Source organism: Rhamphochromis longiceps, linkage group LG1 (genome assembly GCF_057381845.1).
Source record: "Rhamphochromis longiceps isolate RC_006_pf linkage group LG1, R_longiceps_female_GT1.1, whole genome shotgun sequence".
Classification (NCBI taxonomy): Eukaryota; Metazoa; Chordata; class Actinopteri; order Cichliformes; family Cichlidae; genus Rhamphochromis; species Rhamphochromis longiceps.
This window is the reverse complement of record NC_140557.1, coordinates 16,576,719-16,604,580: the sequence shown is the minus strand read 5'-3', so window position 1 is coordinate 16,604,580 and position 27,862 is coordinate 16,576,719. Positions and strand designations below refer to the sequence as shown.

General features: G+C 38.5%; 1 protein-coding gene across 2 annotated transcripts in view; it reads right to left on the bottom strand.

Moving 5' to 3' along the window:
• The window catches only part of LOC146678517 (CUB and sushi domain-containing protein 1-like), a 479,448-nt gene that overhangs the window by 168,515 nt on the left and 283,071 nt on the right, over positions 1-27,862 (bottom strand). For both annotated transcript variants that reach the window (XM_085400429.1, XM_085400436.1), the window contains exons 8-10: positions 23,899-23,980; positions 16,308-16,432; positions 9,998-10,119 (exon numbers count right to left, since the gene is read on the bottom strand). In XM_085400429.1, coding sequence (XP_085256555.1) covers positions 9,998-10,119; positions 16,308-16,432; positions 23,899-23,980 — 329 coding nt within the window. The remainder of the gene's footprint in view (positions 1-9,997; positions 10,120-16,307; positions 16,433-23,898; positions 23,981-27,862) is intronic.

The following is a 27,862-nucleotide window of genomic DNA, read 5'->3' as shown; positions in this document are numbered from 1 at the left end:
GGTATAGGTTTTGTTTCAGTCCTGATGGCGGTAAAAGCTAGCTCCTTATTGCAGTTATGCCCAGAAACCAAAACAATGTTTTTCTTTCCTGACATCTGAATTCTTTCTAAAAGAAGAATCAATATTTTTTTGGTTGTTTTTAATATTTACTCATTATTTGATCAGCCTTTCAAATGACCCATGATAACAGGAGCATTCAAGATCCCTTGTTACCAAATGATTTTCTAACATGAGCTTCTTTTGACAGCTCCCTTGTTGCAAGAAGTCACCATAGCATGCAGCTCCATACATTTGATTTGGCAGATTTTTTTTTTACCCCAGATGCCCTTCCTGACGCAGCCCCCAGGGGATCTGTGTCTCCTCCCATAATAGCATATTTACCAGATTCATTCACTTGAGTCAGAAGCTCAAGGTGATGATATGTGTTACCTATAGTAACTACAGCATGTTTTTTTTTGTTGTTTTTTTTTGCTGAAGGAACGCAATTAATTCACAAGACAGGCTTTTTCAAAGGTAGATGCTAGAATATGCCATGTCCAGGTTTCAGTATCCAGGACTGATAATAATTTTCACAATCTTGTGATATACAGGGCCTTGACAGTCGTGGGAACAAGGCTGACTAACTTTATTCTAAAGCAGCAGAGAGAGGCATATGTGAGCATGGTTATAAAGACGTGCCAAAATTTAATGCGTTTTTACTACCTCGAGTTCAGAAAAAAAAATCTGTCAAGAAAACTATGTACTGAGGTGACCTCTTGTCAGAGAGGGAACAGCTGCCCTAAAAGCAGAGTGTACGAGAATTCCCTAGCCGAGACTGTGCAGCTATGTTGACTCACTGGTGAGCTGCCAAATTGGAGTCTGGTACCTTTTTCCAGTAGATTACTTTTAGCCTTTCAGCCAAATAAAGAAGTATAGAATAACCTGAACCCCATTTGGGGATGTAAGCTATAGGAAACTGATTTTGAAAGTAGTCACTTATAGAAAACAGATTACCTATATCGATAATGATCCCTATTTTTTTTTTTTTAATTCCAGATTTAAGTTTTAGGAGCCTTTCTTTGACAGTCTAATCAGAATTTTAGAAGTACTTGTGCTTCTCATTCCATCTCAAGAGCATTATAAATCATCTTTACAGTGTACTGCATCTTGCAGCTGCAATGAATTTTACGATGGATACACACTGTGCCGCTATAGGCAATGAGGGACAAATACAGAAGTGGACTGCATACCAAATGGCTCCTTATAGTTTCTCACCCTAACAATATGTTCTGATCAGCCAGGAAGAGCCTTTACCTCCAAATGTACAAAGAGACTAGAACTTCACGCAAACCAGCAGGCGAGGCTAAAACCTATTACTCACCTGAGGGTCAACACACTGTTATTTGTTAAATAATAAAAACAGTTCAGAAGATATTCCTGTTACACTAATTGTTATGTGGGTGGTTTGCCAGTCTCTCATTAAAATAGATCAAGGTGGGAATTTGCTGCTCTTTGTTTTAAGGCTTTGAGCTTTCATTCATGTTCTGTCTTCAGTTGTTTATTATTTTTCGGGGTCTTCAGAGCCACAAACTTTCCCTGTGTGCTTCAAACAAGAGGGCAGAGTTCAACCCTTGACAGATGGCCAGGCAATTAGAGGTCTAACATAGATATGCAATCACTCATTAACAGTCTACCTGACCTGCATGTCTTTGGTTAATGTGAGGAAACTGGATCACCAAGGGGAAACTTCCCAACACACAGGGACATAACAATAGATTGGACGCTGGGGGTGCAAACTGAACCCAGAGTAATCTTGTTCTGAGTCACACTCCCTCTTCACACCTAAGCACCTGTTTACGCACTGAGAATTAACATATTTGTGCTTTGGGGAAAAGTGGAAGGAAACAAAAGGGGTTTATAAATTAAAATCTAGATGTTATGTATGGTGTAGAACATTAACAACAGACACTAATGCTCATGATTTCTCACCGCCAGTGAAACTGATTAAGGCTCAGTGGAAGCAAAATTCGCGACATCAAAAACAAAAGAATGACTTAATTCGGTGGGATTTGTCCCCCAAAGTCATGAGCAGCAAGATCATCATACAGATTTTAGCAAAGCACCTCCTATGTGATACAGTGGTTTTATTACACAATTTTTATTTAAAGTGAACTATTTGCTCCTGGATTCATGTAAAAATGCTTCTTAGCTTTAGTTTTTATCTCACAGAATTGATATATGCTCTGTGGGTTTTCGGGTGAGACAAACAAAGTGTCCATCAATTTAAAAATAGACCGGAGAGCATGCTAGCCTCTGTGGCGCACCCTGAACGTGCCCAGATGTGGCACATGTTTATGAGTAGCCGACCTGCCCTGAGGTGACCTCTGCTTTAAGTGGTAAGAAAGCAAACAGCTGCTGTCTAGCAAAATATTTCCCCTGTCGAGGTGTTACAGCACCTTTGAGTGCTATTGACCTGTCGGCTGGACAGTTTAAGAAAATAAACTGCATACTGGATTTGAGCAACAGCTGTGTGAAAGTGTCGGGGAAATTGAATTCTAAAGTGTCGCATCTGCAGCAACACGACTAAAGGAGAAGTTGGTAACTCCCATGACTGGTTACTAGTGCAATTAAGGTGTCATTGTTGAGGCACATTGTTTTTCACAAAGAAATGTGTGTACCTGTGCGTCTGTGCTAATCCAGATTTAATATTATTGTGTTATTTATTTCAGCTAATACGAACAGAGCTGGGGTTTTTTTTTTTGGCTTCTTTTGTAGATAGTGACTGAAGATTAGTTTTAATCCCTCTAATTGCTCTGATTAGCCAATTTACACTCTTGTTAAACATATAACATTGCTCATCTATATGCCACGGTTGACTGGAAAGCCTTAGGTTTGGATTTGGCAGCAAACAGGGGGGTTAGCGGATTAACATTAATGGTGATTGGTATAAATGTTAGCCATATTAGAGACTGGCTCCAGCCCCCTGTGATCATGAACTGGATGAGCAATTGTGAAAATGAATGTATAGATGGATTGATGTTCGTTATTGTTCTTGATTTGGTCAATTTAGTTTTCTGTACTAAGTGTCTGTGAAGGTTCTCAGTCATCCAGGTCATTGTAGTCAAAGGAGCTTCCAAAGAAAAGCGTCTGGACTTCTTTAAGTTGCTTGAAGACGTTACACCTCTCATCCAAGAAGCTTCCTAAAATCCACAAGGAAGATGTCCCACTCAAACCCATAGTCAGTAGCATAAACTCAGCCACTTATAACATTGCAAAACACCTTGCTACCATCCTTGCACCTCTCGTGGGGAACACCCCACACCACATCAAGAACTCCACCGACTTCACCGACAAGGTCCAGAAACTTACCCTGGACACAGATGAAACCATGGTGTCCTTTGATGTAGTCTCTCTCTTCACTTGCATACCTACCACTGAGGCCGTGGAGACTGTCAGAAAACGACTACAAGAAGACAGCTCCTTGGAGGACAGGACCAACTTCACACCTGATCAGATCTGCACACTGTTAGACCTCTGCCTTACCACAACATACTTCAAATACAACGAAGGCTTCTACAGACAAAAACATGGCTGTGCCATGGGCTCCCCAGTGTCACCTATTATAGCCAACCTTTACCTGGAGGAAGTGGAAAGGAAGGCTCTGGACTCTTTCAAAGGAAGAGTACCCAGCCACTGGTACAGATATGTAGACGACACCTGGGTCAAAATCAAGACACAAGAAGTGGAATCCTTCACTGCGCACATTAACGCTGTGGATAAAAACATCAGGTTCACCAGGGAAGACACAAAGGATAACTGTTTGCCTTTCCTGGACTGCGCCGTGCACATTGAAGAGAATGGCAAACTCAACATCGAAGTTTATCGGAAGCCCACACACACGGACCAGTACCTCCTGTTCGACTCCCATCACCCTCTGGAACACAAACTTGGAGTAATTAGGACCCTACACCACCGGGCAGAACATGTTCCCTCTAAGCCTGAAGGGAAAACGAAGGAACACACACATGTAAAGGAAGCACTCAAAACATGCGGTTATCCTAATTGGGAGTTTATAAAGTCAGCAAAGACGCACAGAAAAGAAGATCAGACACCAGCGAGGGAGGATAAGAAGGACAGACGCAACAACATTGTCATCCCCTATGTAGCCGGTGTATCAGAGAAACTCAGGAGAGTTTTCTCCAAGCATGACATCCCAGTGTATTTCAGACCCAGCAACACGCTCAGACAGAAACTGGTTCACCCGAAAGACAAAACGCCAAAATACAAACTTAACAATGTGGTGTATGCTGTACAGTGCAGTGAGGAATGCCCAGACCTCTACATTGGAGAGACCAAACAGCCACTTCACAAGCGTATGGCACAACACAGAAGAGCCACCTCCACAGGACAAGACTCAGCTGTCCATCTGCATCTTAAGGATAAAGGACACTCTTTGGAGGATGCCAGTGTTCACATTTTGGACAGAGAGGACAGATGGTTTGAAAGAGGAGTGAAAGAAGCCATCTATGTCCACTGTGAGCGACCATCTTTGAACAGAGGCGGTGGTTTACGACACCAACTCTCTGCCATCTATAATCCAGTTTTGAGATCCCTCCCCAGATGCTTTAACGCCCACTCACATCCTGGGCCATCTGACCTCAGGAATTTGCATGATAAGGTGGGGCCAGGTTTCACAATGAGCTCACCCGAAACCCTGGCTGATTGGGACCCACACCCAGTTTCACACCTTGGCTCAGGCGATTAGAGGATCATCAGGGGGTCCTTTTGTCCCTCTTTGGGGGGAAACTCCCACTAGGTTTAAATCTGGGACTCCCCACCATTTGACCTTAGAACTGAAGAAGCTTCTCGATGAGAGGTGAAACGTCTTCAGGCAACTTAAAGAAGTCCAGACGCTTTTCTTTGCAAGCTCCTTTGACTTTCTGTGCTAAGCTATTAGTATTATTCGTTTTCTTTTATAATCATAGTCTTAGTTTAGTTCTTTTTATATGGTGGTTTCACCATAGTTCTGGTTCTCCATTGCTTCTTTTTGTCATTTTTCTTTTTCATTTCGGGTAAATCAAGACCCTACTTTCAAAGTCCACCTGTGACTTCTTGTGCCTTCCAGCTCCATTTATTCTACAAAGAGTTTTGAGATGGAATAGAAAAATACCCAACAGCAGCATGCTGTGGGTTCAGAAATGTCCTTTTACTGTTTAGGATTTTTTGCATTTTCAACAAAGAAACTTTAGCATGGCAAATCCAACATAAATTTTAATTAATGCATTATCACTAACGGATGACTCCAGTGCAGAAAAACTAAAAAGGTTGACTTTGTGATACCAATGCATCATCACTGACAGCCTCCTTCACTAGAGAGGCATTAGGTTCAGGAATGAGAGCCAAAGACAGAGCTAATACTGTGAATTATGGACAGTCAGACTGCCAAATTACAGTCAAAAGCCAGAATAGCAAAAAGCACCGAATTGAGATAATGTGCTAATTAGACAGCTATTGGTGAATGTCTTTCCATTACCATGGACACTGATGGTTATTTACGCTGCACTTTACTGATACATTTTGTCCAGTCTATGTGATCATCCACTCTGAGCTATGGCCTGCATATTGTTTTATTAATGATTGAGAATTCACTCTTATTTCACTGTTGCAGCAACATAGTCCTACCACCACAGCTACATATAAAAATATAGTATTTTAGACTAAATATAGTCAGTTGCTACACATGCCAACCAGAAGTAGTGGTTTGTAGCAGAAGTTTAATGAATGGAAACAATAAGGAGGGCTCCTTTCAGAGCGGAAGATCATGTTGCACCCAGAGCAAAAAGACACAACCCTTATTAAGCTGGCAAAGTGGGACCACAAATAAAAAAGTAAACGATCGCTTCATCTCCTCCAGGAAACATGAAGCACATGTAGCAGGACATCCAAATGATCACTGATTACAAGACTACTACAAGTGCCTCAAACATTGATGCTTCCCTGGTTCCACTGTCTACATTTCTTCCTGATACTCCATCAGAAGATAGCAACCACAAGGCCACAGCTTCTTGGCTGACTATGGCTAACTTCATTATGATAATGCACTGAATTCTGGGTATTATGTATTTGTTATGAAACAGCATAAAAGCAGTCCTGCAAAACAACAAACTGATGCAGAGTAAGAGTGGACTTTAGCACATTCTGGCTGAGGCTTTTATTGGTCTTTATTGGCCTCAATTTCTGTGTCAAGTAAAAGTTAACAGAATCTGACAGGATGTTAGAAAATGTGTCCTGTCGATGCTAAAGTGATGATGAAGACGACTGCATGAGTATCTCAAAGTCCGTACACAATATATAAACACACACACACACACACACACACACACACACACACACACACACACACACACACACACACACACACACACACACACACACACACACACACACACATTAATAAAAAGACAGCAGTGATTGGAGCCTTAATGGGCATGTGTAATGATGCATTTCAGGGTGTAAGTGTGCGAGCAGACATAGCGCAGATTTGGACAAAAATTATTATCTGCTTGATACTGATGAATCAAATGACTGACACACACGATAAGATGTGTGCGCGCGCACACACACACACACACACACACACACACACACACACACACACACACACACACAGTTTAGTCTTGTTTCTGCTGCCCACCCGGGTATTTCTTCAATGGAAAGCCGACAGTTTACCCTACAACATGTTCTTCACAGTCTCTGGCAGCTAGCAATTAAATTGTCAGACAGAAAACACACATTCAACATTCATAAAGTCAAACACACACAACCAGATGCGTGTGCACACTCTCACACAAATAAAAACACAGGCAAACACAAAAACACAAATAGCTTTTTCTGCCAACAAGATGTCAGATCATAACAATCTGTATTGATTGTACTTCTTTTATTCAAAACTTAACAGAATGACGTACACAAGCAGTACTTATTGGCTGTTTGAACTTCAGCATATAAACCTACTTAAAGAAATCACAAAAGCAACGCACACTTCAATAAAAACGTTTTTGTTATAATGTGTTATTGACGAAAGAAGTCATCTAGAATAATAGTAAGTCAGAGACAGAGTGAGGGAAAGAATAAAGATGAAGAAGAGCAGAGGAGATGAAAAGAAGAAAGGTCTACAGAAAGTTCACTGTTATTCCTCTTGGTTCATGCTCATTTGCTTTCTTTACATATATTATTCTCACCACAAAGAAAAACAACATACAAACACCTTTTTTTCCCAGGCAACCTACACTCAGGATGCTAACCAGTGGGTTTAATCATCTGTCTCATTCCCTATAAGCACAAATTAAGTGAAGCTTAAAGATCTTTGCTAAAGTGGGAATACACAGACATAGTACATAGACATAAAAAGTTAGCATGCTAAAAAAAAAGAAGTTAAGGGCCTTTTAGCAAGCTGTCCTGACAAAAGATAACCCCTGATTAAAAAACAAAGACCAAGCTTGATCCTGCTGTGATGGGACCAGAAGTTATTTCTGTTACACAGGACCCTAACCCGTTTTCAGGGAAATCCTTGCATATTTTCGCAAAGACAATACCATACTTTTTCAACCACAACATTTTGGAGTCCAGGTTTTGAACTGGCCCTCCTTCAGCTCACACCTTTTACTAACTAAAAAGACTGGGTGCATCACGAACCAGAAAGCGTGCAGAAGTAGATCCACGACTGTTGAGCAGTTAGAATCCGGCATAAGACAACAATGGGACAACATTCCTCTCCCAAAAGTGCGTAACGGGTCCTACACATTGGTAAACATTAACTAGTCCTAAATGTTTTGAAATGTGTTGCTGCCATCAAATCAAAATGACCTCTTATGATTTGTTTTTTCTTAAAAATGGTACATTTTCTCTTTTGATATGTTTTCTGTGTTCTTTTGTGAACAAAATATCGGTTTATGACATTTGCAAATCATTGCATTCTGTTTTTATTTACATTTTGCACAGCACCCCAACTTTTTTGGGATTGCATCCTATCTCAGTGTCTTGTAGAGTGTAACTGTCTTGTATTTTGTCTCGTGTCCTTGTCTCCCCGTTTATGTATGTAGATAGTGACATTCTGAAAATGCCAGCAGCTGTAGTAGCTGATAATCTGTCATTATAGCCCATTCTTGAAGTGCACTCAAACATCAAGCCTTTTAAACACACATGCATGTGAATACACACACACACACACACACACACACACACACACACACACACACACACACACACACACACACACACACACACACACACACACACGTCCCAATGCAATGCACAGAATAGATAAAAAGCGTCCCATCCGTAATAAGCCCAGGCTATGTGTCTCTTCATAAAATACTTTACTGTATTCTATTTTTAACTTAAAGTAACATGCATAACACATGAGGAGGACTTTCCATCTGTCACCTGACAATGAGCAAAATCTCATTTGTACATTTGTTGTGATAAAACTATGCAGCCACGTCAGTTAAGATTAGTGTGATTTCTTGTAAAGTACTTAAAGTGCGAATGGCTGACGGCAGCTCTAAAGCTGACGAGAAGCCTTTAAAGACCACTCGTGATTGTGATGTTGGTGTTAATAAGATTTCATGAGTGAATTCGTAAGATGCGCATAGCTATGTGAAAGAGACAAGTCAGCACTAACGTACAGGAACATATGAGAATTAAGTTGCGGCGAGAAACAAGCTGTTAGACATGGATAGATTTGCCTTTTCTCTCTATCAAGGTCACAATGGCCAACAGCAGAGAACAAAAAGTCAGTTTCTCACTCCTTTTTCTCTTTCCACTTTCTTTATTTTCTTCTCTCTCTTCAATCATATCTCACTATTTCTCCATCCAGCTCCCTTGAAGGCTCACAGGTGAGTAGACTCCATTTCCATCCACCTTTAGAAAAAACTTCAATGTCACATGTCAAGTACCTGCTTGGACATTCAGTCCTTTTTCTTTTCCTGTTCTCTGTTCCCGGTGCTCGCTTTTTAGATATGAAGTAGCAAGCTGAATATTCAGCCCCATTTTCTCCCCTTCCTTTCTCTTCTCTTTAGTTTTCAATGAGCTCTGTGCCTTCTCACTCTCCTTGCGTCTCTGTACTTTCACCATCTTCAGACTTAACATTTTAAACAAATCAAAGCGAAAGGAGAAAAGCAGATGACAGACGGAGAAAGTGGATGGGAAGATAGCAGTGCAGAGTAGAGTAGGTGAGGGGAGAGATGAGGAGAAAAGAGTGGAGAACAAAGAACTCAGCGTTTGTTGGGACAAAATGAGAGGCAAGTGGAGAGTAAGGGGGGAGGGAAGGGAAAGAGTGGAGGGCAGAGAGTGCAGAGGAGACAAAGGGGAACAAGATCTGAAAACATGATATATGAGAATACACGAAGAGAAGAAAATCAAGAAAAGAAAAACGTAGATAGACTCGAGATGTTGTTCCACAGGTAAATAAATTATTCATGTCTCTGCAACGATGGCTCGAGAACCAAAGTTGCCTTGACAAAAGTGGAAGGGGGCGGGTGGGGTGGGATTAGGGTGATGACCGCAGCTGAAAAAAAATTCAAACCACAAACAAATGACAAAAATGAAGCCCGCAACAACAGTCCTTTAACTTCGTCAACACTCGACGTAAGAGAATATGTTTGTATACTGTGTCATAGTTTCTTCTGTGGCTTCCTGGAAGTCATGCTCACTACAGTAGTCTTTTCTTTCTCTCTCGGCTGCTCTTTTGAATTTCCACATTCACCACATTGGGTCATAAGCATACATTTTTTTTTCCCCAACAATATCCTGTCCCTCAAACCTCACTCATGGATTGTATTTCAGTTGAATGGAACTCAGTACTCTTCTTTTAAGATCACAACACAATGTGATGAAAGCATATTGCAGGTATAAAATGTGTATTTTCCACCTGTCAGATTACAGGGTTTTAGTTTTTTGATGTTGTTTTTTTAAAAATAAAAAACTCTTAGTAAAATTAAACATTGAAAAAGCTCACCTTCTCAGCGTCCATTGCAGTGATGACCCACACACAGTGGGCATTGTTCTCATATTGAACTGGGTAGTTGGGAGACGTTATGACCCCTCTGGGTCCTCTTAGGTTACTGCCACAGGTACGAGCTACAGAGGAAGAGAGCAAAAGAGAGAAGGAGCAACAAAAAAGATTTATAGTCTGGTCAAAACTGTGCTTGCAGATTCACCTTTTACTTTAGAAATAGGACAAAATGAAAACAGGGTGAGGTAGTGTCAGAGATCAAAATGTTGAAAAACAGAATGTAAGCATATAATATTTACTATGTTTACACCAGGGGTGGGCAATTCCAGGCCTCGAGGGCTGGTGTCCTGCAGGTTTTAGATCTCACCTTGGGTCAACACACATGGTTAGTTTGTTACCAGGCCTCTGGAGTACTTCAGGAGCTAATTTAGCCATTTAAATCAGCTGTGTTGGTTCAAGGACACATCTAAAACCTGCAGGGAGACTGGCCCTCAAGGCCTGGAGTTGCCCACCCTGGTTTACACTGACTGTAGACCTATGTGTGTGGATTTGTGTGAATAGAATTTTAATTAATAATAGTCATTTATAATCAACTCAATCCAAATTTCTTCCATTTATATAGCACTTTTCACAAACAGCAAATGCCCACAGGAATAATATCATTATTTTACTAATTCTCCAATTACTTAACATATTTCCTTTTTACTTGTCCAAATTCCCATTGTGCCAACTTTTAGTATCACCTTGGCCTACAGTGTGGATTAATTTGAAATATTAAACAAATCTCAAAGATTTTTATGTGCAGATTAAACACAAAAGGGATGTTGAACAAGTATGTAATGCATTTACGTCTTCTGTTTGGGACTTCTGCAATTCCTTATCTTCCAGTTGTCCTAATAGGTCCTAGAAAAGCTTTAATTTGATCCAAAACATGACTGCAAAAGTCTTAATGGGAGCAGAAATAGAGATTATACTTCTGTATTAGATTTTTTTTCCTTGGCTCCCCATTAAATCTAGAATTGAATTTAGTGTCCTTCTTCTCACTACAAAGCCCTGAAAGAGGAGTCTTTATGTCTTAAAGATCTCACTTCTTGTAAATGTAAAGAAACTAGGATACAGATTGGAACAGGTATATTTTTGAGTATGTCTGAAAGACATCATAAGATCTTTTCATTCACAGTGCATACATCAGCTGCTTAAACATGGCCAAAGGCCAACCTGTGGTCAATAGTTTAAAGAAAGTCAACATGAAACGTTGAACCTTGAGACATCCTTTCATGTCTCAAAGAAATTCATTTTTGGATGAGAAAGACACACACACACACACATGCACACGCACACACGCACGCACACACACACACACACACACACACACACACACACACACACACACACACACACACACACACACACACCCTGTATCTGCAAGAAGAGAGGTCAAGGAATCATCTTCGTCTAAATTTGGGTGTTCCTTTATAGTATACTAGCGATGTAGAATATAGAAACTATTAGGACAGTTTGCTACGGAGCAGGTGACCAACGTACCTTGCAACTCCTTGTAGTTATACTAAAACGGCAAAAATAACTTAAATCATAATGATTGAAACTGTTCACTCCTATTAGAGGGAAAGAAAGCCTGTGTCACAGGAGCATACGCGGTTTAAGGAGGTTTTAAATACAGATAAGTTGAGAGACATCACAGACAGATGTCAGAAAAAGATAGAAAAAGAGTAGAGGGTGAAAAAATGTAAGAAAGAATATGAAAAGAAAGGAAAGGAGGAAAGGGCAAGCGGCATGAGAGAGACGCGGAAAATACAAGGAGAGAAAGGGAGAGAGAGGAGGACCTCAGATGACTGATCTGCCTGTTAATTAGAAAAGAGAGCTGAACCACACAGTGATACACACAGCTACACGCTCACACAGAAACACATTCATGGCAAGAGAGTGATCACACAAAATAATACAATGCACAGGAATTATAGTACAGACATTTTAACCTCTACTTGCTTGTAACAGACTACTGATCTCGATTTCTACTTCTTATCTCACTTTATCCTTCCTGCTTTCACCTGTTCATTTGTATTGATATACCCCTGTAATAACAAATATTTGTGTTTAAAATAAAGTCTGGATTCACAGCTTCTATCTGGTGCCAGTTCATGCAGTCTTGTATTGTTGTGGAAATGCTGTTCTTCAGTTGAGATTTTCCTTATAAAGTACTCTATATTTAATCAAAAGTAAGAAAGAAGGTTGTTCCATATTTTGACATTACTGCAAAAGTCTTTTACGAAACTGTCCCATTTACAGCTTCACTAAATGAATAATAAATATAATGCATATTGAGTAAAACCAACATTCACAGTCAATGTGACTCCACAATTCAACTGAAATGAGCTACTAAGAATGCCTTGAGGATAATTCTAAAAGAGATTCTGTGACAACAACAAAAAAGAAAAAATAGAGACAACAGTAGTGATTCTCAAAGTGTCAGCCACTGCCCCCTGGTGAGCTGAGTAGGTACTATAGGTAAGCTGCTGATGGTTTTCTATAATATCTAAACAATATTTAAAAATGTGAATTTTGTAGTTAGATGTGAAAGGTTAAATGTTTACACTTATTTTGGAAACAAAATTTAAAAAGCCATAATTAAAAAGTAGCAATATTCATATATCGGACCAAGGTTTGGTCGTCTCAAAGGCAATCCTAAAAAAATCTGAGTATATCTCATGATTCAGTAGCTTCTAGAATAACCTTCAGCAGCAAAATGTGATGTAATTGTTTTCTGTATGATTTTATCAGTATCTCACATTGTTGTAGAAGAGTTTTGACCCACAGTGTTGCTTCACTTTATTGGCTTCCTTTTATGCACAGCTCTCTGAAAGTTCTGCCACAGCATTTCAGGCTGAGGTCCACAGTTTGACTGGATTATTGTGACACCATGATTTACTTTCTTTCTGTTGTAGATTTGCTTCTGTGCTTAGGATCATTGTCCATTTGCATCACCTAGGTTCAGCCAAACTCTAGCAATGAGACATATGGCCTCACATTTGGTTAGAATACATTTGTATACATAGTTTATGGTCCACTAAACTGACTGCATGGTGCCCATGTCTAATAGCTACATAACAAGCCCAAATCATCACCAGCAAACTGCTAAAGCATTTGCTTTTGTAGAGGTTGTCATACTTGCTAATGATGAAATAATCAGGAGAATTTTGTTCACAGCATATGGCTGTAAGGGTGGTTTTTCATAGGTTTGTATAGTTCTGTGAAAACCTTTTTTAAGTGTCTATTGTAAGTCATCTTTGTTGGAAAGGAGTTAAATTGGAGCATTTGTTATAAGGTTGAAAATTGACCTAACCGCCAAATCATCAGAAAATTCTATTAAAATGAAATGAAGTAAATATATTATTATGGTAATTAGACTTAATCAAAGTTTTGAAAACCCAGCAGAAAATGTTAAAATTTAAAATTGTGCACAGTTTGGGAATGGATGTACTAGAGTAAATGTGTGTTTGTCAGTAATACTGTACTGTGCAACGTGGTTTACAACAAGAACACACTAATCTCAAAGTGTCCTAAGCATTTAAATTCATATTTTCTATAACTGTGTTTTTATTATTTATTTTGTTATATCACTATCAATGTTTTGAGACTTCAGCATGAACAAATGCTTCACCCATGTAGTCACTGAGCTATTTAGAAAACATTTTTTGAGTCTCATGTCAATTTATTTGTTTTACATAATGAAAAATGATGTTAAATTCTCCTATTAAGAATACTTTATTGTGGTTTTTTTCCCCTTAATTTATTATTTATTGTTCATTCGTTCATATTTGAACATTTTCATATTGTTTGAGTATGAATTAAAAATCTTGTAAAATAAGTTAAACATAGTATTTATGTAAATATAAATAGTAAAAAGAATATTCCAGATAAGCTTTTAAAGAAACCGCTACTGTTTCTAACCATCAGAAGTAGCCTGTATCATGATTCCAGGCGGGTTCCTGCAGCCACAGACAGACATGTAGTCACAAATTACACATTCACACATGTGCACATAACCACACACATCTAAAGTTTAACACAATGTGACAGGGACCCTATAGTCTGTGTCTGAGCGCTGGGACTGTCTGCCCATCAAACACACACACAGCTCAAGGCAAATATTGCAGCAACTATCAGCTGTGTGACATTGTCCACTGGACACTAGCTGCAAGTGCAAGTGTGTTTGTAAGTGTATTTGCGCACACACTTGAGTGTCTCTGTTAGCTGTCTCCCTTTTTATTGTAAAATAATAAGTCCAACAGGATACTGTCGGTAAACATGCTGGCAGCAAGATCCCCTGCGTCATTGCGCCGCCACTCATACATTTATTTATTTAGTCACTCAGTCAGAAAGTGAATCATAATTTTTACACATTAACAAATAATAAAACATAATCCGAGCTAATATTATTTATGATATGTCCATAATAATATAGATTTAGCATCTGCAAATACCCCAAAACAACATAACTATTCAAAGCTTGTGAAAATCAAGAGACAATATCTTTATGTAAGATATGATTACAAATAGGGAATACACTGGATTATCGCTCAGCTGCCAATGTCAGTCGCTATGGAAGCTCTGGTAGTGATTGCTAGGAACAACTCGTTTTTTTCACGCTAAGCTGATTTAAGAGGTGTTATTTTGTTAACCTCACTTACAATTCCTGGCACCATTTTTATGGCTCTGACACACACAAACAAGATGAAGTGCCTATGCCTAATCCTACATGCAAAGTTAATATTGACTAACGGAAACAGCAATCAGTGCAACACCATACCATTTTAATTGCTGACAAAATTAGAGATCTGGAGACAGATTCAGAGGTATGGGACCAGGATTAACTATTGCGGCATGGCTTTAGAGGAGTATTATAAAAGATCTGCTTAAAGATCTCCTCGATTTCATCAACAATCTGACACTCTGAGGAACAAATAATTAGTGTGACCATAGCTGTGCCTGTGTGGCCTTATCCTAATAATGCTAACACATCACCGCCATGCAATTCCCGTGCAATTCCACTGTTATCCAAAAACTATTAAAAACACATTAGGATTACTGACTTCTGCTTTTGCTAATGATGAAAATGTAATCCTAGTTTCATTGCTACAGTGCCTGCAGTGGTGGTGCTGCTGATTAAAGACAGGTCATATTTTTGAATGCAGACCTCTGGGGCAATAATAGTTGGTAAAACTTGTTGATAATTTAACCTCTAGTTCATCCAAAGTGCACACAAAAGTGTCCTTGAACATATCACTGAATCTGAGGTAATCAGGCTCACACTTCCCCTGCACCTCCAGCTCTTTACATCACTCTCAGGTCCAAGGTTAATATTAAATATCATGTGATTTTTGAACACATTAGTCAGCATTAGAGCTTCTTGATTTTAACCCTCTAAGAAAATACAAAACTTGGGAAACTTGGCTGTTATTTCCCTCTTTAATCTCGTTGCTTCATTCACTTTCATTTATTAATTTGAAAAACGATTATGTATCCTCTATCTGAATAAAGTGTATTGTTGATATTAACTGATTAAAGTAAAATGAATGGTGTGAGCCTCTTTTAACAAGTTATGTTGCTGTTTTATTCCAGGTATATTTAAGCTTATTTTAAAGTAAAAACAGCCACACTTTTCAAAATGACCATAAACAAGTTTAACATAACAGCTGTGCTATGATTACAGCTATATTCACAAGTGAAACGATCCCTGTGGAAATGAGAAGCGAAACATCTCTTTTATTTGTCATCACACAGTGTTCAGCCTCCATTTAGGTGCTCACTTTTTGAATGGTACATATGGTTCATTTTGATCATTTTATCCCATTAGACACTTGCTTAAAAATTGGTATGAATTTTGGTGAAAATTTGTTTTTTAATGATATCAATATTTTGACCATAGGAAACCTAACCCTAATAGGACCTAACCCTAATCCAATCTAAATATTTGTGACACATCTGAAGACATTTCTTAAGGCATTCATTAACATACTGTTGTTTAAACGAGGTAGTAACTGTTAACAAATTATGCTTAAAAAGGGTTTAAGGGTTGCAAACAAATCTTTTATTAATCTAAATTACTGATTAAAAAATAATGATCAAATGGCAACACATAACCATTACCTTATTTAACAGATCCACTTTGTAAAACATATAACATATGAGCTGTTATTATAATGACGATGATAAGAGCTACTATGATTATATAAGCTATTTGTATGAAATAGCTACATGATTTGGTTTGAGTTGAATGGCAGGTGGGACTTACTTCTGCAGATGGGTCTGTGGTCACTCCAGGCTGCCAGTGTGTCAGTGACTCGTTGACAGGTGATACTTTTGGATCCCTGTAGTACGTAGCTGTCATCACAACTGAACTGGACGCTGGAGCCAACTCTATTTAAAGGGACACAAAATTAAAAACGCTTGTCAAAAAAAGTAAGAAGAGGTACTCTGAGTCCAGTTCTGACTGATACCCCAAAATCATTGTCAGTTAAAAGTGTAAAAACATGAGAAAAACGCCCTTAAATCACCAGAAAAATCGACTCTTTCAGTTCAAATGATGTACGAATGCTATTCATGGTATAGAAGATGAGGTGGCTGTTAGATCCTTGACAAATAGGGCATCATCATTCTAGATCAGTGGTCGGGCTCTGTAACTCCTCTCTTCCTGTAAGATGCTTTTGTAACTGTATTGTAACATGTTTTTCCTCTGTCATCTGCTCTCTTTTGCTTCTCTGTTCTCAGCTTGTCATGTCTTCTCTCTATCCTCTCTCATCATTTGTTCTGATGATTCTTGTTTTCGCATTTTCTCCAACACCCTGCTGTCTAACATGGGAGAGGGACATCGAGCCATCTAAGTGGAAATCTGCATGGTGTCTTGTCTGTAAAGCTTAATGTCTCCTCCCTGCTGACACACACCACAGTCTACCACCTGGCCAAACATTCACAACCTGGAGTTTTGGATGTTCATTGGCTCAGCCCTGTTGTTAAACACTGTAGAGTCGTACAGCCAGGCCAAATCTTTCTGTTTACTGTCTTTGTTACATTGAGTTAAGTCATTCACTTCTGCCACAGCTTTCACCAGTTTTGTGATGCTTTGATGGATATGACTTTTATCCTGACGCTCACTATTTACCTGGAAAAGAACTAAAATCTTCCTCTCATAGTTACATATTGTTTTTCTATTAAACAAAACATCCCAAACCTGCTAAGTGACAGCGATCTTGTACGTCCCCAGAAATTTAAAACCCCATTCTACAGTATGTTCTAGGGGTGGGTTTTTATAATCGATTCATTGATTAAAATCGATTATGGCTTGGATAACGTAAAATCGATTAATTAAAATCCTGAATCGATTTTTTTAATATAAATTTATTTTGCCCGAAATGCCAGAATCTCTGGTGACATCTCACAAAATTTCAAGAACCACCAAACAGCTAAGACAGTAAATGAGAGCAGGAACACGGATTCTGCACAAAGACTTAAACACACAGCACGACCCACGGATCAGAATCATTTAGATGTCGCCTTTCTCACCCGACGGCACGGACACGGTCGGGGCTGAAAGCCGACAGCTCACTGATTCTGATCTGTCGGCGGGTCCGCGCTTTGTGTTCACGCCCTTTATGCGCTGATTCTAAAGCTGTTAGTTTGATCTCTTTCCAAACAATATTGACCGAACCAGCAGCAAAAGAAGATTCACATAAACATCGTCATGAATTCACTCTGACTTTTACTGTTTTGCTTCCACCGCGATGCACAGCTCTCTCTCTCTGTCTCTCTCTCTCGCCCTCTCTCTCTCTCTGTCTCTCTCTCTCTCTCTCTCTCGCCCTCTCTCTCTCTCTGTCTCTCTCTCTCTCTGTCTCTCTCTCGCCCTCTCTCTCTCTCTGTGTACTTCAAGAACAGTTTCCCTTTCTTCATCATTCGCTTGCTTGTTACGCACAAGTCTACTGTTGTTTACAGCGCTGTCGGCCGCTGTTTTTTTCCCTTTTACATTCTTCCGAAAAGAAAACCTCATTTCTGCTGTTCAATACTGAACAAATTTAAACTTTTTAAAATTATTCAAAATGCAAAACGCTTAACCGTGTCTCTAATAAAACCTCTGTAACTTCAGAGGTAATGTTCATATGTTGATTAATGGTTTTCTTTCGTTTTTGATGTACTGCAGAATATTTTTATAAAATCCCAGGCCAGGAAAACCACCTTCATGTTTTTCTGTGTTTTATCTTCAGCTACTTTGACACAAAGGCATCTGCTGTGATGCTTACACCTTTGATAAAGTCTTGCGTGTGTCAGCTTCCTTTTTATTGATACAAAAATATGTAAATGTACTGATCTGAATTATAATATTTCTGACTGTCAAAATTTCCCAGATTTAAATCGAATCGAATCAAATTAAATCGAATCGTGGATCGAATCGATTCGGGACCTTGTGAATCGGAATTGAATCGATTCTAGAAATCAGTGACGATACCCAGCCCTAGTATGTTCTCCTATTAGCCCTGTTTCACTTCACCAAACCACAATTCAGTTCCACCTCATGTAGCTCAGTGCTTAATGATGATTAGATAAAAACACCAAAGACATCCTTGCCAACAAGCATGCACACACTTGCACATAAATGCTTAGACACACTCACACAGAAGGAGGTAATGCTATTTCACTAATTCAAACAACTCCATTAATGGCAAGAGAGTTAGTGAAGTCATACTATCTACCAGCAAAGAAGACCAGCAGGAATCAGAGATTAAAAGATGATTATCGTTTACATTTTTTGGCCTGAAAATAGTTTCAGAAAATGGTGAAAATTGAGCACGTTACATTTCACCTGCCACTGATGGTAAGTGGATGAGTCCCAGGGAGAGATCATAATTTTATAATAGCTCACTCCTGATTAAACGGAATAATTTGTCCCTTTGTACTGATTAGTGTAGGTGACTGACACCATTGAGTGAATAATTTAAAAATCCCCGTATCCACTGAGTCCTTGTTTACCGGCCAAGACTTGAAACTTTCCTTGCCAGTGTGTCCTAGAAGTGGGGCACGCAGTGCAAGCAAGCTCGGAGCTTGTCGCAGGGCTGCTGTGCAGTACAATCTAACGACATCTAAAAAGACTACATCAAATACAGTCACACTGACAGGATGGATAGTGATTTTTTCTAGGATTTATAGGTAAGTTGATCAACAACCCACAAGACCAAAGTGAAATTTTTGCAAATGTAAATCAGATTGGGATAAAAAAATGTCCAAACACAGCATATTTAGGCGGCTTGACCTAGACACTTGCATAGAAAGCCGCACCCCCATCATTGTCTCTGACGCATGGTTCAGGTCACAGCGAAATGTAAACTCTTATTAATATGTCAGGATCATTCACTTCAGAGCAGATTATTTTCAAGGACCTCTGCGAATTCTGTGTTTGTTATCAGACTAGAGAAACGTTTAATAATTGTGCACAGAGACCTTTAAAAGAAGTTTGCCAAACTCAAATGACACCCTTATGTCCTTTTTGCTCAAAGTGGTTTTTGTCTAACTACTCCAACATAAATGCCTCATCGATTGAGTGTTTATGCGATGGTTTTCCTGCAATAGATTCTCACATGTTCCCCTGACCAATGAGCTTCCCCCTCGTGTTACTCCGTTTGTTCATATAGTCAACAATAGGAAAAGTCAAGGTGGTTTTAAATGTTTCCTATTTCAAGAATCAGTCTGCTCATGGCAGCACTGTAGGTTTGGGAAATGACTTCATCTACATTTCATGCTTACATATGCCTTCAGACTGCAATAACTCTTACACTTATTTAGCTACACCTAAGCTAGCTAAAAGTTATTTCTCATCTATTTTAGATGCATCCTTTTTGTTATCTGTCAATCAATTCTTTACACTTCATTAAATATTAGTCTTGTTCAAAGCTGTTTTGTTTGCTAACATCATTCAACACATATCTGCCAAAAATGTCTGATACGTTGGTAAATGAGTGATTCTGCCTTGTCATTTCACGTTATCGAGCATAAATTCACAGGAAAATCGTTCCAGTGACAATAGAATATCTCAAATAAAAAACATTTTTAGAAACAAAATATTTATCTAGCCGTACATATCAGAGCTATTATTGTTCATTCAATACAAACATATTCTTTACTTCAAAGAAAAACTGAAGAATACTCCACATGTTTACTTCCCCTCCTTACCATTTGTTCTCTATTAGTCCGAGGAACATCTTCAGATCTCTGTCTCTCTCCTGCTCAACAGCCTAACATTTTCTGTATTTAGGGCCATCACTCTTCAGTGCTTTCAAGCTTTCTCCTGCCCACTGTTCTCTCAGTATACTCTCTTTGTTACATTTTGCAGTACTTTCCTGAATCTTCTCTGTGCTGTTACATTATTTACATAATTCCTGCATGCATTAAAGCAACACCTAAGAAGGATGGAAAATTAAAAGCCCAATAATTTTTTAGCAGTTTTGCAATTGTTTAGATTTGTATTTTTTATCCTACTTTACCCCTACTGTACTACTCCTTCATGCCTTTAATTACTCCGATTAGAATAGTCTAAAGCATAGCCTGTATTGTATGAAATAAACTTAATACAAAACTTGTGCAACTTTCTACAGTATATCTTGCACAAGACTGCTGTTACATGAAAATGTTTTTATAGGACAGAATGTAAGATATGCCATATACAGTATTTTACAATCATATAATTCCTTCATTAAAGCCATAAAGAAATAGTATAGTGGTCATAAAATAGGACAAAAAATTGTCTATTAGGTCAAAAAGGAACTGCAAAGTGTGTCAACATGTGTCCTAACTCTTGGAAAAACTCCAGTATAAATAATACTACAGAAGTAGCTAAACCAGCCTTTAATTGAGCTGAAACCAGGACTACATTTGAACAACAGAGTGAAATGAATGAGGTTTACATTATTTTCTTGAATAAAGGGGCAGCACATTATAAACTAGTGTGATACACATGTATCAAAGGATAGAGCTATATGAGATATGTCTGTTACATTTCTTATATTCCTCAAATGAGAATATAAGGCCAATAGCAAGACATTGAAGAATATGCCTTATAATAACTGACTCATTAGGGTCATTAGGAAATAATAAGGCAGTCTTTCATTATGCTGTTAAATGTAGATGTGTTCATTAATTCACTTTTCTGTAAGGAGACTTGTTTGAATAACATAAGCTGCACTCATGAAATGAGAGAAGCTGAAAAGCCACAGCCATCGTGACATATGTGTGGCATTGCTGATTGCTGAACTTACTGTATTCAAATATAAAGACTGTACTATAAGCCTAAATGGGCGATTGTGGCTCAAAGAGTTGGCAGTTTGTCTTGTAACCGGAAGGCTGCCGGTTTGAGCCCCGGCTCGGACAGTCTCGGTCGTTGTGTCCTTGGGCAAGACACTTCACCTACCGCCTACTGGTGATGGCCAGAGGGGCCGATGGCGCGATATGGCAGCCTCGCTTCTGTCAGTCTGCCCCAGGGCAGCTGTGGCTACAACTGTAGCTGCCTCCACCAGTGTGTGAATGTGAGAGTGAATGAATAGTGGAATTGTAAAGCGCTTTGAGGGCCCGAAAAGCGCTATATAAATCCAATCCATTATTATTATTATTATTATATCTGAGTAACAGCTGAATTTTATGTATTGTGTACATCAGACAAAGGAAATAAAGGTTCATTCAAAATGAGGATGATTTCTATGGCCTTCCTCTCACCTACAAAGCTGTTCCAAACACTGAAGGTTACCAGCTAATGACTGAGGTGAGGGTAAAGACACAGCTGCATGTTCAAAGAGCCTTAAAAAAAAGTTTAACTTTGCAAGCATTAGCATGAAATACTGGGAATTTCATGCTCCATCTTGCTTATGTATTTACAGATTTTACAAAAAGAATTGAAAACAAAGCTGAAAGAACATTTCAAAATATATATATGTGTGTGTGGAAACAATTCTAATACGTCTATATTCTATCCCTTCAAACACCTATGTCCATATGTTTTTGGATAATAAAGCAATTTTGTAGTTTTCCGCTACAAAAAAAAAAAAAAAATTTAAAAAATGCGATCATTGACAGCCTGAAGTCCAAAACCCACGAACAACAACATATTCTGCATTTGAGATGCAATGCAATTTAGATATTCTGTTAGTCCTTTACTCCAGCCACCTTCAGTTTTGTCTTCAGAAACTAAAAATCACCTGTTGGTTTGAGATTAGGTCCCTGACTTGGCAATGGAAGAATATCCAATTTCTTTGCTTCAAGAAACTCTTGGGTTACTCTTGCAGTATGCTTTGGGTCATCATTCATGTGCACTATGAACACTGTCCAACCAGTTTCACAGTATGTGTCTGAATCTGAGCAGAGAGTATAGTCCAATACACTTCAGAATTCGTCCTGTTACTTCTATCAGCAGTCACGTCATCAATAAACACTAATGGCCAGATTCCACTGGCAGCCATAAAATGCCAAAAAACGGAACCATGTTTGATCGATAACGTTGTGTGCTTTGGATGATTTATTTCCTTCTCCACACTTTTATCTTGGTTTCTAAGTCTAATCTGCTATTCAGGTTCTTGATTGTTTGGACCTTGATGTAAACCGAAGGTGATGTGATTAAAAAATATTGACTGTAGACTTTGACACCCACCTCTTTGAAAGCGCTTTGACAGGGCTAAATGTTGTGAGAATGTTTTTCATACAACAGTTCAGCTGTAGAACAAGTTAACCTGGACTCTAATCAATACTTCAGAGAATTATGTCATTGCCCAAAAAGCTATCGGCCCAACTCGCTCTCGAGCTGAACTGCAGTAGGAATATTTGCTGCTAGAGCTGTTTGGTAGTTAGATTCCACAGGCAGAAAACTAATTCTGAATTGATTCTTCTGTCATAGCTTTAAAGTTGATACTGTTATGAACAGTCATGAATTGATTTCACATAAAAGAGGTGATTTAAGTACATGTCCCATACATTTAACATGCTACTTACATCTCTAACACAGAGAGTTCTTGGATTGCCCCCCTTTACTATTGTTTGTGTGTTTGCAAATTTAATGAGATGGGGACATCTGGATTACATCTGAATTTGCAGGATTACATTTTTTGCTAATAATTTGTTTTCCTGTAGGTGACACTTCTTGATGTAGGGGCGGCTGGTGAAGCAAACACTAAACAAAACATCTGTTTGTACAATTTATTGTGTTTTTCCAAGTAGGTTTCAACCCAGTTACATATGGTGCTTTGCATCTAAAAAGCTCATGTTCTAACAACACATCCCCAATGGACATACATTATTTATAATGATGCATAAACCACAAAACACTTCAGTCTCTCGGAAAATGAAGAAGAACTAGATGTTCCTCACACAGTGATCAATTTTGTCAGCCAACTACAACACTATTGCTTGAAGTGAGAGAACAGTACAGAGGAGTCATCAAACCTAGTTAAAGAAGTTTTACTCTCCTTATGTATTGACCATTATCAAACGTGTATGTAGAATAGACAGGTTAAGGAAAAGCAGAGCATGGTAGGCAGAGCTCATTTAGGTTTTTTCATTAAAACTGAGAACTTAACTGGTTTACCACAAGTATTTTGTGGCCAACTGCCAATCTGTTCTGACTTATGAATTAAAATGCTTCAACAACTCAAACCAAGCAGAAAATAAACAAACACTGAGGAAACATTCCTGTACTCACATGTCAGCCAAATGATTTGATGGCTTGTGCCAGGTTAGCTAATGTAATGTATTGCAACAAAACACCTGGGACCTTTCTAGGTCAGTCTGATTTCTGCATGTGAGACAACAACATTTAGACTCAAGAGGTGAGTCTAAAAACAAAATACAGCTTCACTTACTGGAAAGTAGAGCCCATCCTCTTGCCGTTTTCGGGAACTCCAGGATCTGGACAAACATCACCAGCGAGACCACTTTGACCCACTGAAAGAAAGGAAAGAAAGATGGATGCAGTGTCTGGTTTCAGGATATTATTTTACACCCTATCATGGAAATTTAGCAGTTTTAGAGGGCTGCATGCATCCTTTTATGCCAACAGGAAACTTATTAAATTTGCCTTCATACCTCCTTTTGCAGTGAGATGAAAGTGGATTCTGAGTATTTTTCAATATGTGATTATAGTCCAACCACGATGTACAAACAAGATAACTCCAACTGTGAGAACTAACACCTAGCGGTTCTTGAGAATTTTAAAAAAGAGGCATGTGCTCACCTCTTCAAGTTGGAATTTAAAGTCCATCCTTACTTGAAAACCTTTTTTTTGTGTGTTTTTATGTTCTGTGTTAAAAAATAATGCTGTAAAGCCTATGAAATGCAAATCTCAGCTATTCCTGGTTTTGAGGAAAGAATGAGGAAGACAGTTCCAAACAACAGTTTTCTTTCTTTCACTGAAAGACTTCTAATTTTAACTGATGGAATAAACAAAATTCTGGAAATGGACGAGCCTTTATCACTGTTTAGTTTTACACCTTTTATTTATTAAAAAGGAGATCACATAGACTTGCTTTAACTCAGCCAAAGCAGCCAAAAAACTATTTTACCAGACACTGAGGACTTTTCACATTTAACTTTTCAATTTGCATCAGCTCTATGCATTTCCTTAGATGTAAAAGCAGAAACTTGCCATAAGGAGTACTGCAATGTGATCCAGAGGCAGGGTTTTAACCTATGATGTAAGGCAGGTTTGCCTTCATATAAATTATTTTGTGTGCAGTTTAATAGACCTTTCATGGCTGACATTTTGACTTGTCATAGCAGAAAGGCACAGTAAAATATATTTTGTTAACAATAGCTCAGTTCTATCAAGTGTCCTAGTAAACCATGATTGGGAGCCAGCATGCTCAATACCAGGACTCAGACATAAAAGAAAAAACAGGCAGGGAATATAAAACCAACCGATGGCAAAATATCACAGAGTGCTTATTAAAGTCTTAATGCTTAACTGTTAAGAACTTCCCAGTGCTGTGTAATTTCTCCACTCTCCTTTTCATTATCGGGACCACCTTTCTTCCCTCGTGCAAGAATGATCTAAAACTCAGTGTTATGTGTGTAGGCAGATGACTTTCATCAAGGACTCGACCTTTTGGACCATTTATGTTTTCTGATGTTTTGTTTTCTGTTGGGTTTGTGAGAATTTCTTTTTTCAACCACAGTTACAGAATTAATAGTTAGTGAGCTATTTGGTTAGTTTTTGGTCCATATTGACATAATAGCATCACACAGTTGCTGCACATCCATGATGCCAACCATCCGTTCCACCACATCCCAAAGGTGCTCTACTGGGTTGAAATCTGGAGACTGTGAAGGTCATTTGAGTACAGTGAACTCACTGTCATGTTTAATAAAGCAGTTTGAGAAGATTTGAGCCTTGTGACACGGTGCCTGTTACCCTGCTGGAAGCAGCCATTTGATGATGGGCACACCAAAGGGATGGACATCGTCAGCTACAATGAACTTGATACTGATCAGGTAGGCTCAGTTTGTGCAAAGGGATCCAAAGTGTCCCAAGAAAATTCCCCCCACACAATCATATCACCACTAGCCTAAACAGTTAAGGGAATACAGGGTGGATCCATGCTTTTCACCAAATTCTGCTCGTACCATCAGAGAAAATTGTCACATGCCTAAATGCATAAGTTGCAATCTGATTGGCTTTCTCAACTATCTGCAGTAACAAAACAAAACAAAAACAAGATACATGACAAATTTTGTCCAGCTTGTATTTGCGATATTGAATTGGTTTCAGAGTTTGCTCAGAGTGGGAACATCTGCTGCATGGCTAAATCATAATGTAAATGTAAATGAGACCAGACAACATGAAAGAAACCAGTTTAGACCAGCTCTGTCTTAATGGAACTCTGGGGATGAATAATGACGGTGAGCAAAACACAAATAAAAAAGAGATAGGAAATAAGTAAAAGTGCGGGGAAATGAGAGCTCTAAACTGTGTAGTGCGAAGAAAAGCATGTGAGAATAATCTTGCAGGCTTATAAAATATTACCCAGAGAAAGTGAAATATCTGACCTCTGAACACTTCACCCTGTCTTTCTGCCCATCTTTTATTTCTCTTCCTGTTTTCTGTTTGTATCTGCTCCCGCTCACTCCTCCTTTCCACTTTTGCATTCTCAGCGTGCTCCCTCGGCTTTTTCCCCCCCTCTCACATTAGCTGCAGTTTACAAAGGGATGCCAAAGTTTTGTGCATCCTAGCATAAAAGATGGATGAATGATTTGCTGCATTTGTGTGATTGTGTTTTGTGCGCGATGAGAGGTTGTGAGTGTATAGACTGTTTGTGTGCGATATGATGCAAACAGAACAAGCTGTCTTATTGCTCTGCCGTGGTTTTGATGTTCCGTCCAAAAAAAAATCACCACACAGACACACTCTAAAACGCACTTTCTCTTTCATGATCGCTCACTGCTTTCTCTCTCACTCGTGTTCAAATGGTTTTCATTGGCAAAAAATGAAAAGGTTCATACGGCGGAAACAAATCCAGCTCATGCAAACAACATGAGATTGTTGTAGGAAAAAAAAGGACAAATATCACTGCTGGGCCGATATCAAAAATCCTCACGCTGACTTAATCCAATTTGCACTTAAAAGATCATTCAGCATTTAAACATAACCTTATGACGCACAGTGCAATTTACATATTATCAAAGTCTCCTCAGCAAACCTTTCATGTATAAAAGTCAACTTTTTATTTAGTATTTCAATAAATAAACTCAATTCAATTAAAAACAACAACAACGAAAAAGGATTTGTTTGCTCATTGGTGCCTGTATACGTTTAGTATTCCTTTACCTCAGTAACTTTCTGCCATTTGAGCCAAAATAAGACACAAGTTACTATTAGTTAATTTTTAGCAGCTGTGGTTACAAGTTACAAGCAAACACTCCAAACCAATCGATTGATACGTTAACAAAGATAACAGTGTTCAGGTTTGATTGACGCTGTCAGGGTTTTTTTTTTTAATTTAACTGAATATAAACGATTGATCTGGTAGTTTGATGGGTGTTACTGATGTTTTGTACAATTCACTCACTTATTTGAAGAAAGGATATTCCAGCACAACACCAGCACAGCTTGATTTATTAAACTGACTTCAATGCAACTGTTGCTTAAACTTAAAAGGAGTGATCATTGATAGTAAAATCAGTATAGCCATGAGTATTTTTACACAAAATATATAGTGAGATCAGTATTTCAACACTTTGAATTAATCTTCTATTGATTAATTCAACTTTGGGCTGTGTTTGTTTTTTGCTTTTTTATAACACTGAACCAATATGACAACAAACTTCACTGTCACATCGCCAATGCTAAAAAGCCTGTAACAGCAGGTGCTGCAATAGTACATTGTACAGAAAATGTAATTTCTCTATGAAAAAAAGGGCCCACCTCCCAGCCTGAAGATTACTGAGGAACCAAAGTGGTTGAACAAACATGAATCTTCCAGGAGTTACAGAACATTTGCTCTGTTGTTATTGTAGTTGCTGTTTATTTATTTAATTTTAGAGTCAGCACGAAACCATTAGCTTTAGTCATTGTGTATGCAACAAGCATAAAGAGATTATGCAGCTACTGCCATCACCACTATACATCACAGCAGCCAGACTGGAGGTGACACCATTTTTTAAAGACAAGAGTGAATCATGAGTCATTAGTTCTGGACATCATAAACTCTAGAACAGACTCATGCAAATGAAATTTTATGGAAAGCCCCCAAAACAATCCATTAAATTTAAATCAATAAAACTGGAGTCTTAAATTTAGGATTACGTGTTGTATTTTTTAACTGTAGAAAA